The sequence below is a fragment of the Falco cherrug genome, chromosome 3, assembly GCF_023634085.1.
Source record: "Falco cherrug isolate bFalChe1 chromosome 3, bFalChe1.pri, whole genome shotgun sequence".
Lineage (NCBI taxonomy): Eukaryota > Metazoa > Chordata > Aves > Falconiformes > Falconidae > Falco > Falco cherrug.
In genome coordinates, this window is record NC_073699.1 from 43578843 (window position 1) to 43597046 (window position 18204).

The 18204-nt window shown below is 36.6% G+C and overlaps 1 protein-coding gene across 10 annotated transcripts in view; it reads right to left on the minus strand.

Moving 5' to 3' along the window:
- CSPP1 (centrosome and spindle pole associated protein 1) overlaps positions 1–18204 on the minus strand; it is a 64119-nt gene that overhangs the window by 31828 nt on the left and 14087 nt on the right. For 6 of the 10 annotated variants that reach the window (XM_055704593.1, XM_055704592.1, XM_055704596.1 and 3 more), the window contains 7 exons: positions 17469–17549; positions 14332–14433; positions 10413–10852; positions 6178–6279; positions 5474–5556; positions 3714–3807; positions 2688–2745 (listed from right to left, as the gene is read on the minus strand). In XM_055704593.1, coding sequence (XP_055560568.1) covers positions 2688–2745; positions 3714–3807; positions 5474–5556; positions 6178–6279; positions 10413–10852; positions 14332–14433; positions 17469–17549 — 960 coding nt within the window. The remainder of the gene's footprint in view (positions 1–2687; positions 2746–3713; positions 3808–5473; positions 5557–6177; positions 6280–10412; positions 10853–14331; positions 14434–17468; positions 17550–18204) is intronic. The other 4 variants (XM_027811111.2, XM_055704594.1, XM_027811109.2 and 1 more) reach the window with 2 other exon arrangements.

An 18204-nucleotide genomic window follows, 5' to 3' on the forward strand; every position in this document is an offset into this window, starting at 1 on the left:
ATATTTCCACAGTTGTCTGTAGTACAGGTTATTGACAGCTGCCAGTTTCCTGCATGGTCAGCATTCTCATACTATGCATAGGAAAAGTTTCCGAAATCCCTCCCCACCACTCCTAGCTCATAATCAGTAAAAACTAAAATCAAACACATACTGAGACTTTTTACAATAAACATTTCCTTGCAATACCATCATTTTATTTTTTAAGTTCTTGTATTAAATTTTTCAGCCACAACAATTACAAAATGTTGGGGGTTTTCTTTTTAAAATAAAAGTATCAAATGTTTATTGATAAACAGCAGCCTCAGAAGAAAGTCAAAGGCAACATGCAAATAATGCAAAGACATGCAAGTCAGTTTCAGAACTATCCTATCACACCCAGAATGCCCTTACACCAGATGCTCTGCATCAATATTTTAATGTTTAAGTGAGTCAGTATAATAGAAATCATAAAAAAATAATTACGCATTGGAAAACTAAAACAGATTTTGTTTCTGAATGTACTGGTCCTAACATTGTAGTACGTCAATCAACATGCATTCAAAGTAACACCAGCAATCACTGAATATCTAATATCTAACATTAAACCATATACCCTACAATACAGAAGTATTTCAGCAAAATATTAAATCTTTACCTCCTCATCACTTAGCTGCAAGACAGTACATACAAGGCAGTTAGCACTAAATCATGAACTACAGCGGTAAGATTAAAATTCTCAAAACCTACTAAACATGAGCATTTATTTATAACAATTAACTTCAAATATCTACCTATGAATACGAAACTAGGTAACAGATATAAGCTACAGCAATTAAATTATAAAGCAGTCTATAGACTTTTTTTATTTGTCTTTTCAAATCCAGTGTCTTCAGCAGAAAATTTAAAACAGCTTTTCTCACTACAAGTTTAATGTGAACTGCTCCCAAAGTGCCCCAAGGATTTCAGCTCTGTAGCTAATTTCAGATGTGACTATGGTACTCAGTTCATCCTGGGGATTGTTTTATTTTAAACAAGCAGCATATACAACAGTCTGCATTTCTAGGTTCTTAATCAGGCATTGCTATTTAACCAACCTGTAATTAATCAAGAAATCCACCTAATTAGAATCTCTCCCCGAGAGGCAATTTAAAGCTAACAGTGACTGATGCTTAATGAACATAGCAATTCTACTTAATTGAAGGCTTTCAGCTAAATGAATGGTTTTAAAACATTATATATGCCCTAGACTTCCTCTGGAAATAATTTTGTTCCTGCAACAGCCACTTTTCAGTCTCTGACCGAGATGTGTACAGTATATAGAGTACTGCAGCACAGCATGCTTCTGCCTAGTGAGCTTTGATTAGACATAACTGTTTACACTGACCTTGCAGCCTGCTGTGCCAGAAAAGCCGGCATCCTCTGCTCAGTTTTTCCTCTTTTCCTGCCTGGCTACCAGCCGTACACTCAATCCCTCTCCCCTTCACCACCTGAATCCCTAATCAGCAACCTTTCTAAGCCAACTAAAGCAGCAAAAATTATTCAGACTTTTGCCAGTTTACCAAGCTGAATTAGTTCACAGAAGGGATCAAACAAGCATTACAGATACTTTAAGCAGAGGGCAGGAACATGCAGCCAGATCACCCATCAGCATTCCCCCTCCCCATTTAGAAGGAAGAGTTTTGTTTCAGCTTCATTGCTTATCTACATGTGTTCTCATTCTCCTGCCTCACAGGCTGACTAATAGCATCTTACAGCTATTCATTCATGCTCAATTTCTAGAAAGTAAGAGCTCCTTTCCCCTCTGCTGAACTCTCCAGAAACGGCACAACTTTCTGCATTGTAGCCTCCCTGAAAAAGCAGCACCGTTTGTACTTTAAACTAGTAACCAGTTAAATTCATAACCAGTTTATTCCTGCTTGAGAAAGTTACCTGTCCTACATCTCCAACAGCAGATCTCTACTGCACTCAAGATGCAATGGCTTCAGGCACTTAGCAAACACGTGCAAATCCTACTAGTTCTGTGACAATCAGTCTGCTTGTAATGTTACTAGCACTGACAATCTACTCCATATATGCTAATCAAACTTCTTAGTACAATAATCACCTCACCAAGGAAGTAGAAACAGTAGTAACTCTGCATTAAGTCCTACAAGCAGCACAATATTAAACATCTGGCGTTTTACAAAACCCCATAAAAAATGCTTGTAATCCTGAACACTACATTTGGCAGTTTTTTTAAAAAAGAATTACCAATCTGAAATTAAAAATTGCTACAAGGAGATCAACTTGGTTGCAAAATAACTGGATTTTTTTTAAACTGAAAAAGAGCAAAAACTTTCTGCAGCATACTTAACATTCCAAAAGAAAGGTTACTAATGTTTGCATGTACAGGCTACCACTGAACACTGTTTTTTCCATGAGACCCACTGCTTGTACAAAATTTCCACTTGGTCACAGCAAAAGAAAACATTTGGTAACTTCCATGAAAATATTTTCCTCTTAAGCTTTTGAAAGCATGTGTAATGAGTTACAACCTTAAAATCCTTTACTTCAATTTGATTCTATGATAAAGCCCTATTAGAAAAACCCCACAACATTTATCATCCTATAAAAGTCCCACACAGTTTTGTGACTGAGGAACCACACTGTACATGTAATAAAAAAAAAAAAAGTCTATATAGGTGGAAAAAAAACCCCAAGTTCCTTACCATCTTTTCTGGGTCTTGAGCTCCCGAAGCAGCAACTGAGAGCTCAAGTTCCTTCTCACTGGTTTTAAGAAACAAAACAAAAAAAGGATCAAATCAGAAAGCAGTAACAATTATACTCATTCTTTCAAAGCACAGACCTCATAACTCTGTATTTAAAATAAATCTGAAAATACATGATAACCAAAGACATGATTCCACTTGATTTTTTCTGGAATCAGGGAAGACTGATACTTTATATTTATTTGTAAACAAACAGAACACTTGAGAAGTATCTGGCTATCATCTATTCCACCTAACAAAAAACAACTACTATAAAGGACAAACCACCACATTGCTTTTTACTACAACCTTTCAGGATATTTCTTAAAAATTGATCTTTATTCATGATACAGCAAGAAGCTTATTATAAACATAGTGAAATGAATGATTCAAAAGTACAGCAATAAGTACTATATTGTAATTTCAGGGCTCAGGCTTGTTCAGCATGTACAATTTTTCACCACGGTGAAACCATCAACAGTAATTTTTTTTATTTCTTTATCCCTTCACTAATATCACTGTGTGTCTTTATGCATCCATACTATCATTCAGCACACAGCTACTAACAGTTAAGCAAGAAATTAATATTTTATTATTATGCATAAGCCAGATGCTCATGTGCTTTTAAAGTGACAGGTTACTTTCCTAAACTGGAAGACAAAACAAGATTCATTTTCAACTTTGCAAAGTAATTAGACACTCCTGTACCAGCAAAAAAGGAAATTTCATTTAGAGCTTCTTTACCCACAAGGAACTAAATTTTTTAAAAATTAAAAAAATCTGTTTTTTTCCTTTGTTCCACTGAAAGCTGGTGGGTTTGTTTATTAAAAATTAAAGGTCTCATGCCAATGAGCTTAATTGGAAACAGTATTACCTAGCTAGCTGGAATTCCTCAGCTGAATGAAAATTATTCTTACTACACTGAATTAATGAAATTCCTTTACATTTCAGCCATTATATTTTAAAAATATAGTAACTATCCATTACCGTCTCCTATTTCGCTGTTGCTCTGCCATCTGTTCTATTAGTTCTTGCCTGTATTTCTCTTTTTTCCTTTGGAGATGTTCTGGGTCCTGACAGCCTAATGGAAATGACCACACATCTGCATAAATGCTCCACACAACGCACAAAAGGTATGGGACAAAAGCATTGCATTTCAGTCAATTTAAAACATGAAACACAGGAGAGTATATGATCTGGGAATGTGCGTAAGAACTCTTCATCTTTAATGACAAAAAGACCCCAAAAAACTAGTCTTAATATGCAGTTTGTTTGGAACATGATGATCAAAAACTACTAAAATTTTCATTACTATTTTCCTAGTTTGCCTGTTTTTTTATAGTCAGGAAGCTACAAATTTCAAAGCAATGTGATACAACAGCAACTAAAAAAAGTTACTTAACCCCACACACACACACTCAACTAAGGAAGATACACTATGGCATTCCAAAATTACAAGGCACTGCTCTGGGTGAAAATGAAAATTAAAATAGAAGAGAGTTAAACCCACAGGGAGGAAAGCAAATTGCTCCATGTTTAGGATAGTTCCCATGGCTACTGAGAATTACATATATAAATCTGTCAGTATTTTGCTAAAAGAACACAGCGATAACATCTCACGTGGATTTTGAGGAACTCAAAAAAACTTTTAACTTGTAGCAGTTCTGCTACAATAAGCATGGAGCCTTCTATTATTTTAAAACAAAAAACCCCATCACCACCACTTTCTATATAGTATGACTATCAGACACAAGGACTCCTAACATATTTCCACACACAAAGTCACTGTAGATCTCCAGTGAAGCAGACCTGAACAATAAACTGAAGAAAGCTGCAAACAAACTAAACCAACCACCACTCAGGAGGCACGACTGACTGAATTTTTTATTCAATTATTGTGCTAGGGCTGTCAAGTGACTAAAATTTCAAAATAAACTCATGGTCTCTGATTTTTGGGAGTATGAAACCACTTCTCATTTCCAAAAATTTCAAGTTTTAATCCACTTAATCTTTATACGACACAGTTAACAATATTCTGCTCCTAACCAGGACTGCTAGGAATACAAATTCACAGCTTCATGTACTCAAGTTACTACAAAAAAGATGACTGAACACATCAGAGCCACTGACCATTACAACACCACTGGTTTAATACTGCCTTTAAACAGTTCCAAAAAATTTACCTGCCACATACAGCACTGAAGATCGTTTAAGTTCAAAAGTAAAAATATAGAAATTATTCTGACAACAGTTAGTCAATTTTTCCACAATTCAAATCTAGCTTGCCTTCAAAGGCTCCCATTTGAAGAACTACTACAGATCTTTTATTCTTGCCTCGTAATTTTCTGACTTTTTTCTGAATTTAACTAGGAATGCTGTTTTTAACAGTATTTCTCTCTGCTATGCTCAATAATAATGCTCTCTGCTAAATTTTATGGCTCTATTTAAGCAGTAAAAGATGATCACAATAATTTGATCTTGCACAAGGTTGTGAACAGGACCATTTCCATCTAAGAATAAACTTGGGCTCTTCAAAATTAGTTAGAAAGATGAGTTACATTAAGGGGAACAAGGAACATGGTTTTCCTTTTTTATTTTCTCTATGTAATTAATATTTATTTACCAGCCTTGGGAACAACTAGCACAAAGAAAAAGCTAATTTTTCAGGTTTTTACTTAATCCCAAAGAAAAGTAAAATACACAACGAAAGGCTTACTCAGTGTCATTAGTTCGGTTTTTATACGTACCAAGAACAAGGCCTGTTGTATACGGTATTTCAGCTGCACGCTTGGCCAGTTCGTTAGCTGAAGCACTAATTTGTACCCGATTTCTGGCAAAGACAAAAAAGAAAATGGAAAGATCAAACTTGAGAATTACTTGCAATCTGTGTGAAACATGATAGATGCACTTACATCACTAAGTGATACATTTATGACAAACAGCTTTCCTGAAATCCAAAGAAATACGCAAGCAAAAGAAGAAATGGCCTGAAAAAAAGGTGCTTCTCAGAGTTCTCATTTGCCTGTAGTTTCTGAAGCAATCAGAAACACTCGTTGAGCACTTTGACAGTCTGAGTGGTGCCAGTCAAGAGTTTATATAAGGGCTTTACAAGTGTTCTGCTTCTGCCTCATCCACTTAGATCACTTCAGGACTTGTAAAATCAAGACAAGAAGGAAAAAAAAGGAATTGTAAAACTATCAAAAAAGGATTCCATGTCATTCTAACCATTAAGTCTTCAGTTGGAGAATACGTGAACTATTGCTTCAAAAAGAGAACCGGCATGCAAGCTTTAGTAACTGTTCTCAAAGGAAACATGGTTTTCTTGTTCTACTGCATCCTGGCTGCAGGAAAAACTATCAGCCATTTCAGACACAATACTCGTCTTTCAAACATTCGCCTTTAACTATGAATTTGTAGTGCAGTTATCAAAAAAATAAACTGCATACCACACCTAGAATTTCCAGTTCTTGAGGTCTGCTGCACACATGCTTTCTCCTTTAATTCATCTCTATGATCTGCAGGTAGATCTCTTACGATTCCATCCAGATAGGGCCTTAAAAAAATAGAAAACATTCAGCTGTGCTTGCCTAAAAACATCCAATCTGAAATGGAAGGTCCAGCAGTTTTGCACAAAAGGAGTCTCAGCCTGATTGCACACTGGACAGCAGAACCAGTTCTGAAAATATTACACAAAATTTCTAGAAATAATTCACTTTGCTAGCATTCGTCAAGGCAGCTCTCTCTCTGGACTTGAATTTCCAAGCTTGCTTTCATGCAGCCTTTATCTATTGAGTCTGTTTAAGCGTTTTGAGAGCTGAAGCGCATTCAGCATTCACACTGCATTAACTGGAACAGATCTTGCTGCTCTTAATCCCCAGGAGCCAAAGTTTGTAACAGGTTTCAGCACACAGCTAACGGGCAAATCTGGTGAAACAGTTAATTCAGATATGAAAAGCTTCTTTAATGACAACCTATCCTTCACTGTACACCTGATACCATTTAAAAGAAAGAGGTAGCTTTTGATCAAGATGAAAGACAGGTAACATGGTGAATACAAAAATTCAGAATTCAGGATACAAAAATTCTAATCATCTACATATGAAGTAATGTAATTGAAGCTTCAAGTAATTTCAAAGATTCCAAAAATTTATGTACACAAGGGAGCCTTTCCTGAAAAGATCTGGGGTTTTTGAATTTACAGGCTTTTCCCGCATTGCAAATTAACTACTTTTTAATGAGAACTTCAAGATACCTTGATAAAATAAGGCAAGAATAGATAGGTATTCAATGAAAAAGATAGTACCTAACAGATGCTAACAAAGTTATATATTTTCCAGAGCTGGACAAAGCCATGGACTTCCTATTAAGCACACCAAAAAAATACTAGGTAAGCATAGAAAAAACCTCATCTGATTCTTTTACATAAAAAGATCCAAAGCTCTGTCCATCTCTGTAATTTAAATAAAAGCCCATAATCAAAGGCAAAAGGATGCAAGCAGATTATTAAACATTGATTTGGCATCTTAACCATCTACAAGAACATCATCCATCTTTCTGGCATAACATGACCTTCTTTCATGATCAAGGTATCTTTTTGATAACAATCAATCTGCTGCTTACAGTGCTGGTCACATAAGACTGAAACACAGTCAGGAATAGAAAGCCTAGTCCACAGCATGATGAAAGGATGCAGGGAAGAAGCAAAGAAACAAACCTTGGGATTCAAGAGGTGACCTTTTTTGTAAAAAGCAGCAAGCTTAGCATGGCAGGCCCTGACATGTTAGCCCAAATCAGTCGAGAAGTTGTATCCTATTTGCAGGACAGACCTGGCTGCTGGGAATGGACTAAAGCATTCCACTCGTAAGAACCAGAACATTTTGCACTTCCTCGCACCATTTTTATTTGCTGAAATATGTCACAGTCCTTGCAGCTCCGTCAAAACAGAAACCTTCTGAAAAGTCCCATTACAAACACCTGCCTCTCCAAACTAATAAAGTTCATTTTAAAACATAAAAACTTTACTATAGCAAACAAAAACATTGCCCCTTATGCATTTAGCTTCTGTCATGAATCAAATGTGTTCTGGAAAAGTTGACTTTGCCTGAAATTTAGAAAAAAAAATGCTCACTCTTCAGAAGCTAAGCTGTCAGTAACTAATAGATGCACTTCTCCTTCCTGAAGAAAGGCTGAATATAGTTCATAAAAGGTAAAGCAGAGCTCCTTGCAAAGCAGAAAAAAAGTAATAGATTACAAAGCACATTTAATAAAAAAAGGTAACTGTCAATAAAAATTCAGCAAAGTAGAAACTACACACCCAAAAAACCAAACCTTGTGTACAAACATAAGTTCAGGCAATTCAGATGATGGTCCAGCAACTTTTAAGAAGATGCACCAAGATTGCCAATAACAAAGGTAAGACTATCTTCTGTACTTCCTTTTAAAAAGAAGAAACCTGGAACTAAACCTCTTTCAGAGGCCTCTCCAAATAAGCAATTAATTGTCTAGTAATATATGGGTCACAGGCATTTATGTAAGCGCCATCAATGTTTTCTGGAATAACTAAGAACTAGCAGTATATTTCTATTCAATATGATACTGTCTATTGTTTGTTCAAACACCTGCCTTGCTGATATTTTACAAATATAATTCTGTATATATTCTTTGAGAAACAAAGCAAACCCTCAAACTTCATCAAATGTTCATTTCTATTTAAATATCAGACTTTGTGTCCAATTGTATTAGACAGAGGTAAACAGCTACCCAGAAAAAAGGGGACATTCATCCTTCTGGGAGTTAAGTAACACAGATGATTAAGGTTGCTGTTAGTCTCAAAAATACGGACATTTTGGTTATCTTTGTTAGACACCAGGTCCAGCTTCTAACACTTCTCTTTCTGAAAAGCTGTAGGACAAGACCACCCTACCCTAGAACCTCCTATGCTCATTTCTACCAATATTACACTACAGGATGGAACATTTTTTGCATTTTGCATTCTCTTCTGTGAATCTCATTCAGCAATAAGAGGGCAATCGTGTGCCTGCTACCTATTCAACCACAATTTCCATTTGCTAGTCTTTTTCAGAAACCCTGTATGAATAAATACATGGGTTTAGAAGCACATCTGTACATACAGTCAGAAACTCTGAAATAACTCATTTATTTAGTCTGCATCTCCCAAATGCTTTCAGACACTTCCTTTCCTCCATAGTTACTTAATTCCTTTACATTTTTTTAAAAGGCTGAGAAAGACTATCAAAAGCTAATTTTGTATAGAAGTTATTTTAAGTCTATTGGCATTTGAAACAGAACCAGAAGCATGACTTCATTCAATTCAGAAAACACTTTTGCAGTAGAAGTGCATTTTAGGGTTTGTTTTTCCCAGTTACTGATTTGCAGTACTATCCAGAAAATTATCCCTGTAAACAGTAACTCAAAAGATCATTTAATCAGTCCACCAGCAATGAACAATGAAACACCATGGTAATATTTAACACTGTTAAGAGCAGTACAATTTGCCTTCTGTTTTTTCTAGATGTGTTAATTCTAGGAAAAAGAACTGGTTGTTTTGCCTAACAAAGGAAAGACACTGGTGTTTCCTTCATTGAAGCAACTGCAGGAAAACAATTCTGGCAACAAGCTTAACACAAAGGCACAAAAAAAAAAAAAAAACAATCTACAACACTAGTATTCCCAAGATCTGTCAAGTGAATAAATGAACACTCTTCAAGCACCTTTTTAAAAATTATTTACAAAAAACTATACTGCTTTATTTCATTTGAATGTAGCTGTATAAACCAAATCTGTTTCAAGTTTGGTACTATTTCACACCACAACCCATCTACTTTTGAAAGCAGATGGTTCTTGCAATGAAATAACTGAAGGTGGCCAGACTGCCAAACCCTGAATGATTGGGAAAGTTATGTTGTTGTTTTTTTTAAAATAAGCAAGTTAGAAGAGAAAGAATAACTTAGGTCCAAGTACCAAAATTGATTTATCAGTTAACACAGTAATGACTATTTAATAATGAACAGTACATAACAGCAGTTTTCCTCCTGAATGAGTTATCTGAAACACCCTCTTTATTTTGGGTTGGGTTTTCTTAAATGATTATTCAGATTGTGTAGTTATTACTGATATTGGCACCTATTAACACCATCAGGATTTGGTTCATCTATGCATATGTTTAAAGTCCACCATTTAGCAAGAGATGTAGTAAAAAAGACATTTTTTAAAAAAATATAATTTTACATTTCCAACACGTAGTGGCAGGTACTGAAAATTGAAGCTCAAACCAATTTTGGAATCTGAATTGAAAATCGACTTGCTGTAACTATTATAGATGTATATGTAATCTTGGGTTCCCAGCACAGAGCTTTGCTCTCAAATACTTAACATGTTTTCTGCCAAACTACTCTTCATAAAAATGAATTGTGAGCTTCTTTTCCTGGGATAATTTCTCCAGTATCCTTGCTTTGCCATAATATATAAAATAATCCCTAATGTATAGTCTTAGGTACTGGTACAATTTTCACATAATTTTTTCTAAAAATTATCACAAAGTTTCTTTTTAAATTAAGTACAAAAGTCCTGCTTTCACATGGGAATCTTGTCTAATTTTCAATGAGAGCAAACCATAGCTGTCAACAAGCACTACGGAAATAAAGGAGAAAACAGAATTAAGAATACCTATTAGTATAAAAAATCTGGGGAGTTTTTCTGTCAAAAGCACTTTCACTTCTAAATCTAGGGTCCATTTCTTCACTTGTCTCAGGATCATAGTCCATTCTGTAGTATCTTCTATCAAAATCATGATCCTCATCAAGTCTATGATGCTTCCTAATAGGAATTACAGATCGTCTAGCAAATTCACGGTATCTTCTACCAGGAACATCCAAGTCTTCATCAAGTCTTCTATTTAGTAGTCGACTTCTTGATTCAACCTCATCGTCTAACCTATGATACCTGTTTTCCTCCAGCCATCTCTTATTTGGCAGCTCTTCATAACCTTCTGTAGAAGTGAAGGCATCCTTCTTGGGAGGTTCTGCACCTGTATTACAGGGCTGTACTTCTGCATGCAGTTCTGGCTGGAGCCTGGTAACAGGTTTTTTATTCCTGTCCATCTCATTCTGTTTAAGAGAAAAAAAGTATTAGAAGATCTGAATATAACCAAATCACAAGCGAAAACGTGGGTTTTTATTTCTTCAAACAATCCCTAAACGGGTACTGGAGAAAAGGCAGGAGGGGAGCCAGAAAAATACTTTAAGGAAGGATTAATAGCTAGGAATTTTTTTTTTCCTTGAGGAAAAAAAAAACAACAAAACACTCTTCCTCTTTTTTAATGGCTATCAATCCTGATGGGCCTTTTACAAACTTTAATTTGACCTCCAGATTCAGGGACACAAAGAATAAAAAAACACCTTGAACTTTATACCTCATCAAGAGACAAGATACCTTTATTCTATTCAGATTCAGGCAAGTCCATAATGCTCCTTACCTATGAGCACAACACATTAACCAGACCATTTCTTAATCCACTTCTTTGCTCCCAAAGAGATGTTACTATGAAGGAGGACAGTTTAGGGGATGAAAAAACACCCTATGACACACTGGACCAGTGTTCAATACACAGTTCTAGCAAACAACATGGTTTTGAAACAATCCTGTAGTATTTCTACGCACTAACCTTCCACCTCTGGAATAAAGATAACAGTAACTCATACATTACAAAATGTAATGAAAAGTAAATTAAAAATGGAAATGACACCAAACTGGGAAGAGGAATCAATATATTAGAGGGTATGATTACCACTCAGAACAGTCTTGACAAACTGGAGAGATAATGCTGACGAAAAAAAAATCATGAAGATCAACAAATGCAAATGCAAAATTCTGCACCTGAGACAATGCCATGCATCAGTACAGGCTGGGCACTGAGCATCTAGAAAGCAGTTTGCAGAAAAAGGCCTGGGTTAGTGATGGGCAACTAGCAGGACATGAGTCAGCAGAGCGACGGCCAGCTGCACCCTGGGGCTGCATTAGCAAGAGTGTTGTCAGCAGGTCAAGGGAAGTGATCCTTCTCCACTGCTCAGTGTTTATTCAGTATTAAGGTTCTGGTGTAGTGTGCCTAGTTTCCCCCCACTCCCCATGGATACTGATGAACTGGTGAAATAGCAGAGGATGGCTACTGAGATGGTTAAGGCACCTGAGCTCATGAAGAAGGTGACAGCTGGGTTTGTTCAGCCTGGAAAAGGAAGGTTAAGGAGAATACGTATAGGGGCAGGAGGAACTATAATTGCAGTCTCTACCTAAAGAGTAGTTACAGAAATGCCAGAATCATGGTTTTCAAAGAACCAGTGGTCCCAAGTTGCAGTAAAGGAAGTTCTAATGGGATACAGAGGGAAAGAGATTCAGATTAAGTGGTTCAAGTGGTGGAACAGGTTGCCCAGAGGAACTGTAGAATCTCCATCCTTTCAAAACCCAAACAGCTAAGGCCTGACCAACCTGATCTAGCTGGGAAGTTAACACTGTTCTCAGCAGGGAATTATACTACCTGACTTACAGAAGTTCCCTGCAACTAAAGTTTACCCTATGATTATCTAAACTGTTGGATCAAACTCTTGAAGTTGCATATGTTAATCATGAGATCCATTCATTTGACTCTTGCTCCAAGTCAAATACGCCTCCGGGACTGAAGAACCTCAACAAATTCTCACCAAGTTTTCTTCCTGGTACTTCTTTTATGACAGCAAAGTTGTTTCTACACAGAATAATAAAAATATAATGTAAACGTCCAGTGGGATGACAAACAAAGCAGAAAGAAAAAACCCTGACTCCCAAAACAGATTTGATTAGGTAAGTCAGCTGAGGAAACAAATGCCTAAACATGCATAAAAATCTTGAGATCTATAGACTCAGTTACACAAACACAAGCTGCATTTTTACCACATCTTTCCTAAGGATCACTGTTGTGTTGCACTCCAACCCCTGAAGAAGCCAGTAAGAATCAGATACTGAATTCCAACATCTAAAGGGTGCCTGAACACTGCTTACAGCTGTCTTCACAGATTAAAATAGTTTTCATCTATATGACACTCCAATGCACTTGGAGGAAAAGCTCTTTCTTGTAAGAAAACAATCTTCCTGGAGACAAACCAGAAACATTTTTTTAGACAGAACTTATAAATCCATAGGTATTTGCACTTGCCAAATGCTGTAAGACAGACAACAAACTTTCAGCTGTTTTGAGTACAAATACAAGCCCCTTCATAGAACAACCTAGCTCTCACGCTACTGTACACTTAAAAATTTCTGTATCAAAAAAAATGTGGAAGGACTTATTAAATCAAACCTGCATTAGATGACAGTTCCAAATTACTGCAGTCTACCACAAAACTAAGACAACAACATTTTAACAGAGAATGTACCCATTCTACACAAGATTTTACAATTAACAAGCAGCAGAAACACTTTCTCAGATTTTGCTTCCAGACTACTAAAACAAAGGGTCTCACTATTTAGACCTAAAAAGCCTCTGTCGACTGTTGTAGTGGTTTTGGCTGGAATAGAGTTAAATCTCTTCACAGCAGCTTCTATGGGGCTATATTTTAGGTTTGTGGTGAACAGCGTTGATAACACAGGGATATTTTAGTTACTGCTGAACAGTACTAAAACACCATCAAGGGCTTTCTGCTTCTCACGCTGCCCCAGCAGTAAGAAGGCTGTGGGGTGCACAAGAAGTTGGGAGGGGACACATCTGGGACAGCTGATCCCAGTTGGTCAAAGGCATATCCCATACCATATGACACCATACTCAGCAATAAAAGCTGGAGGAAGAAGAAAGAAGGGAAGGACGTTCAGGGTTATAGTGTTTGCTGTCCCAAGCAGTCATTACACATGATGGAACCCTGCTTTCCTGGAGATGGCTGAACACTTGCCTGCCAGTGGGAAGTAGTGAATGGATTCCTGGTTTTGCTTTGCTTGCACGTGCAGCTTTTGCTTTACCTATTAAACTGGCTTTTACTCAACCTATGACTTTTCTCACTTTTACCCTTCTGATTCTCTCCCCTCCCAGCACTGAGCAAGTGAATGGCTGTGTGGTGCTTAGCTGCCTACTGCCATACACATCAAGGCCCCAGATCAGAATCAGAGTTCAATTCCGCATGGGTCTCTACTACTTTCAGTAGTAGAGACCTTTTTTTTTTATTATTATTATTATTATTATTCACAAATCAACAGCACCATATACTGGACAGCTGCCTGCACTTGCCTTGCTTTCTCATGAACTGGACACACAGACTAAGGAAAAAGCAACTACAAATAAAAGCTAAAGAAACACTGTGTGGAGTTTAACATTTTTGTCCAGAGACAGCTTTTTTGGCCACCACTTTTATCACCAAGAACAATCCAGGGACTCGCTTCAGACACACAGAATTAAAGCATCATTCTACCAGACAGACATGACTGAAGTAGGAATCAAAAACTGTACTGTATGATTTATAACAAGACTTGCTAGATATATTAATATATCTGTGGCCTAACTGAATGACATTCTTTGCTTATTTTGTCTTACTTTGTATGTCTTAAGTCAATGATAAAACTGCATTACCTCTGTGTTTTTCTTCCCTAATTTCCTTAGCCTTTCATTCCATTCTTCTTTATCCCTGAGATATTGATTATATTCCTTGCTTCTTTCAAGCCGCAGTTTCTCCTAAAACAGGCATTGAAAAGGGCATCATAATTCTGCCTTTTTGAGTAGCTTTTAACTTTACAGAGCTGCAGTATTAAATGAATATAAGCAAGCTGTGTGTTTCCAGCACCACCCCAGCCTTCTTTGTGATGTACGAATAGGGCTTGAATTGCTTTGAGATTTTCGTTCATTCTTGAACATAGTACTTTCGTTTAATCTGAAATCTGTAAGCAGAAGTCAGCTTCATGGGCATGAAGTCTGGACTCCAGTAACACTACTGTGTATCAGGTTCCATCTTAAGACCAGTAAGCTTTCCTCCTCCTAAATCTATCCAAAATTGTTCCAAAGCCTCACTCCTTCAACAATTAGAAATCACCTTTTAATTTCCAATTTGAATGTATTTACAGATGATTTTTAAACATAATTTTTTTTGTGTGTGTTAAGGTTAGTTGTGACTTGTCCCACTTAATTAAAACAGGACAAATACAACTATAGAAAAGGTATGTCAATTACAGCTTAGGATATAACTTGAACTGTCAAATTCAAACAAGCAGTTAAGCAGACTGCAAAAAGAGTCAAAAGTGCAAAGAATATAAGGAAAACAAAGAAAAACATGATCTATCCACCTTGTCCTAACTGCTTTTGCAAGATGACAACATTTATAACCAGCTTGCTCGGAGCTAAAAATATGCAGGAATTGTACATGAATAGCCTAATAACATAATATGAAATACAAAAGTCTCCAGGTAAAGCAAACCTCAATTCACATTATTCCCTGGTATTACTATCTTCTGTTTACAGCATGAGCCATCTGTTATACTACATCATTCCAATCATCACATAAATGAAAAAAACAGAATTATATTACAGTATTACGGATCATGCTCTTCTCCGCTGCAGTATTTTCCAATAAAAAAGCAAAAGGTATTAAAAAATCTGAGCATTTTATATTTACTTTGCCATGAACAAATTTCAAACTAATTTATACCTCAATCACCATGAAAATACCAGCTTAGTAAGAATTTTGCAAGTGAGATCAATGCTTCCCAAAACTGGTTTTCCAAAATTTGTGTCTATGGATTTTCTGACACTGAGAATATAAAACCTGCAGACAGCTATGATAGCTGAGGGCTATTTTCCAGAGCTGAGAAACTTGCACTGTCTTTAACAAGTAGCAAAACACTCAGCAGAAAACTGGGTATGCTGTGTGACTACTCATTTTACCTAACAGAGGAAACCGAAATGCAGTTAACCTCCAATCATTAACTGCCCAGATGCTGTTTAGCAGGGCATAGTGTGACATCTTCTGGCAGCTTTTGGGTCCTGCAATAGCAATAAACGGGTAAAAAGGATACAACACTCATACAGAAAATGTTGAGCTGCTATGATATAAAACCATCAATGATCAGACATGTCCCCAGTTCTTTCACTGTTTCAGCACACATACTCTCAAGGGTTAAAACAAAGTTCAAGAGAACTGAAAGCTAACAAACTAAGCACAAGTGCATGCTGCCGCTGAGGAGGAGTCCTTTCTACTTCCTGGGCTTTTCATTCTTGCTGGTGTTTTTTTTTCTTTTTTTTTTTCAACGTTACTATAATTTGGTTTTCAGGGCTTTTTCATAACAGCAGTTTTCACTTCTTTGCATTCTCACTTCCACATATGGCCAAACATTATTGTAGCACAAGAGAGGCAGAAAGCAAGAGCAAGCACAGCAAGGGCAAGACCAACACTTTCCATAGCAGAAGCCTTGCGCCAGATTACGGTGACAGGGCAGCACCAGATTACAGTGACAGGGTAGCCCCAAATACAGAGCAACAATGCCACTCCAAGACAACATGGGTTAAAAAAGCCAAAACCAAACAAAACCTAGAGCAACAGTCCAGTCCTCCAGCAACACAGTTGATCTCTCAGACTTCACTTGGGTTTGACTGATTCTAACAACCAACCAGTGTTCAGCAAGTCAACAAAAATATTTGCTAAATTACAATGTTTCTGCCAATTCAAGTTCCTGGATCAATTCACAAGCAAATGCAAGAAAGGAACTGGGAATTACAAGGCCAAGAGTGTGAGGGCAGGAGGAGAGGTGACCCCTGTAAGGCTGATACAGGCTTCCACAGAATCATGCCATCAGAGGAAGGGATCACAGGTTAAGAAAATCTACATATGCATATTGCACCTTCATATTCTAACCTCCATGAACCTCCAATAGCAGAGACTGTTATGGCTGGTATCTTTCTCCAACACTTGAAAGCAAGACCATGAACTGGTAAGAAACCTCAGGGAGATCAAAGGGGCTAAGCACATAGAGAGAGAATGTATACTCCTTTCACAAAACACATTAGTACTGGTACTCTCAAAAAAAAGATTGAGAAATGGGAAGATTCCTATACTAACAGCAGGCATTATGTTAAATACCAAATCAGCTTTATTTAGATTCCTGGATTTATCTGGGGTTTAAAAAAAAAAAAAATTATCACAAGAGTATAAGCAGGTAGGTAAAGCACACACAAAGACATCAAAACAAATTGTGTATAGCAGAAAGCACACTTCCTTTAGATCTGATAGGAACTGATAAGAATATTACTGTAGAAACAACTACAAGTACATAATTTTTAAATTATCCCCAAGTTGCAATACGAAGAGCAACAAATTAGAAGAGTATATAATTATAAGAAAACCAATGTTATTAGATCAATATTTATTGCTGAACAAAAAACCCAGGAACAATCACTAGAACTTTTGAACACACCAAATACCTTGCAGGCGTGAATTAAAAGCAGCAAACCTCAAATTGGTATCAGTACAGACATATCTAACTATCTAAAAAATAAAAGTACAGGCAACCTAGGATTAAAAATTTTTTAAATATGTAAATACTTTTCTGAAAATTATTCTAATGACCACCTCCAAAAATACTCATTTGTAAACAAGTGTAAAAAACCCCCAACCAAACAAAAAAACCTAAAGTGGAAATAAGTTTTTTATGTAACAGCTTAAACATCTAGGTTCCTTTTCAACTTATACACCACTTACTTAACTACCTTCAGACACTTACCTTGGCAGATCGTCGCTCATCAATAGGAAGAGATAATCCCCAAGTATATGGATCTACTTCAGCAGCAGTCAGATAATTTTTCTACATTAAAAATAAATAATAACAATAATCAGTATTTTAAAATACCAGATCTTACTTGCTAAATGGTTGCTCATAATTATATCTTCTGAAATAAATCTGATCAATTTAAAGAAATAAAGACTGAAGATAACATTCACATTTTGAAAGTGTAGGACATTCTCGGAACACATGAATGAAATGAAGTCAAGGAATGTGGAAAGTAAAGGGCTTTGTGAAGCTTTAAGCTTGAGTTTGAAAGTGTTTTGTCACTTTTTCCCTGTTATACTATTCCAAGGATTACATCAGGTAATCTCTGTATATTAAAAAAAATACTTTTATTCAAAAAAATCCACCATTACTCAATTCTCCTGTAAATAGCATAAGCACGAGTATCTGTCGCCACAAGTCACTTTTGGAACGTAACTGTCCATTGAAAACACTATGTTGTTGCTCCATATCGCTCGCTGGGCTGCAGCTTAGGAACTGGCCTGCACAGCAAGTCAAAGTATCAGCCTCTCAAATCAAACACCAATGCTGGAACAGGTCGTTAGCTTCCAGATCTAGCAGCTTCTTCATACATCATTTACTAAAAGCATTCCCAGCCCATTCTCAGCCAATCGCCTGTTTTATAAATCCCATTACCTTTGATAAAAAAGATCATCTATTTGTGTGGCAT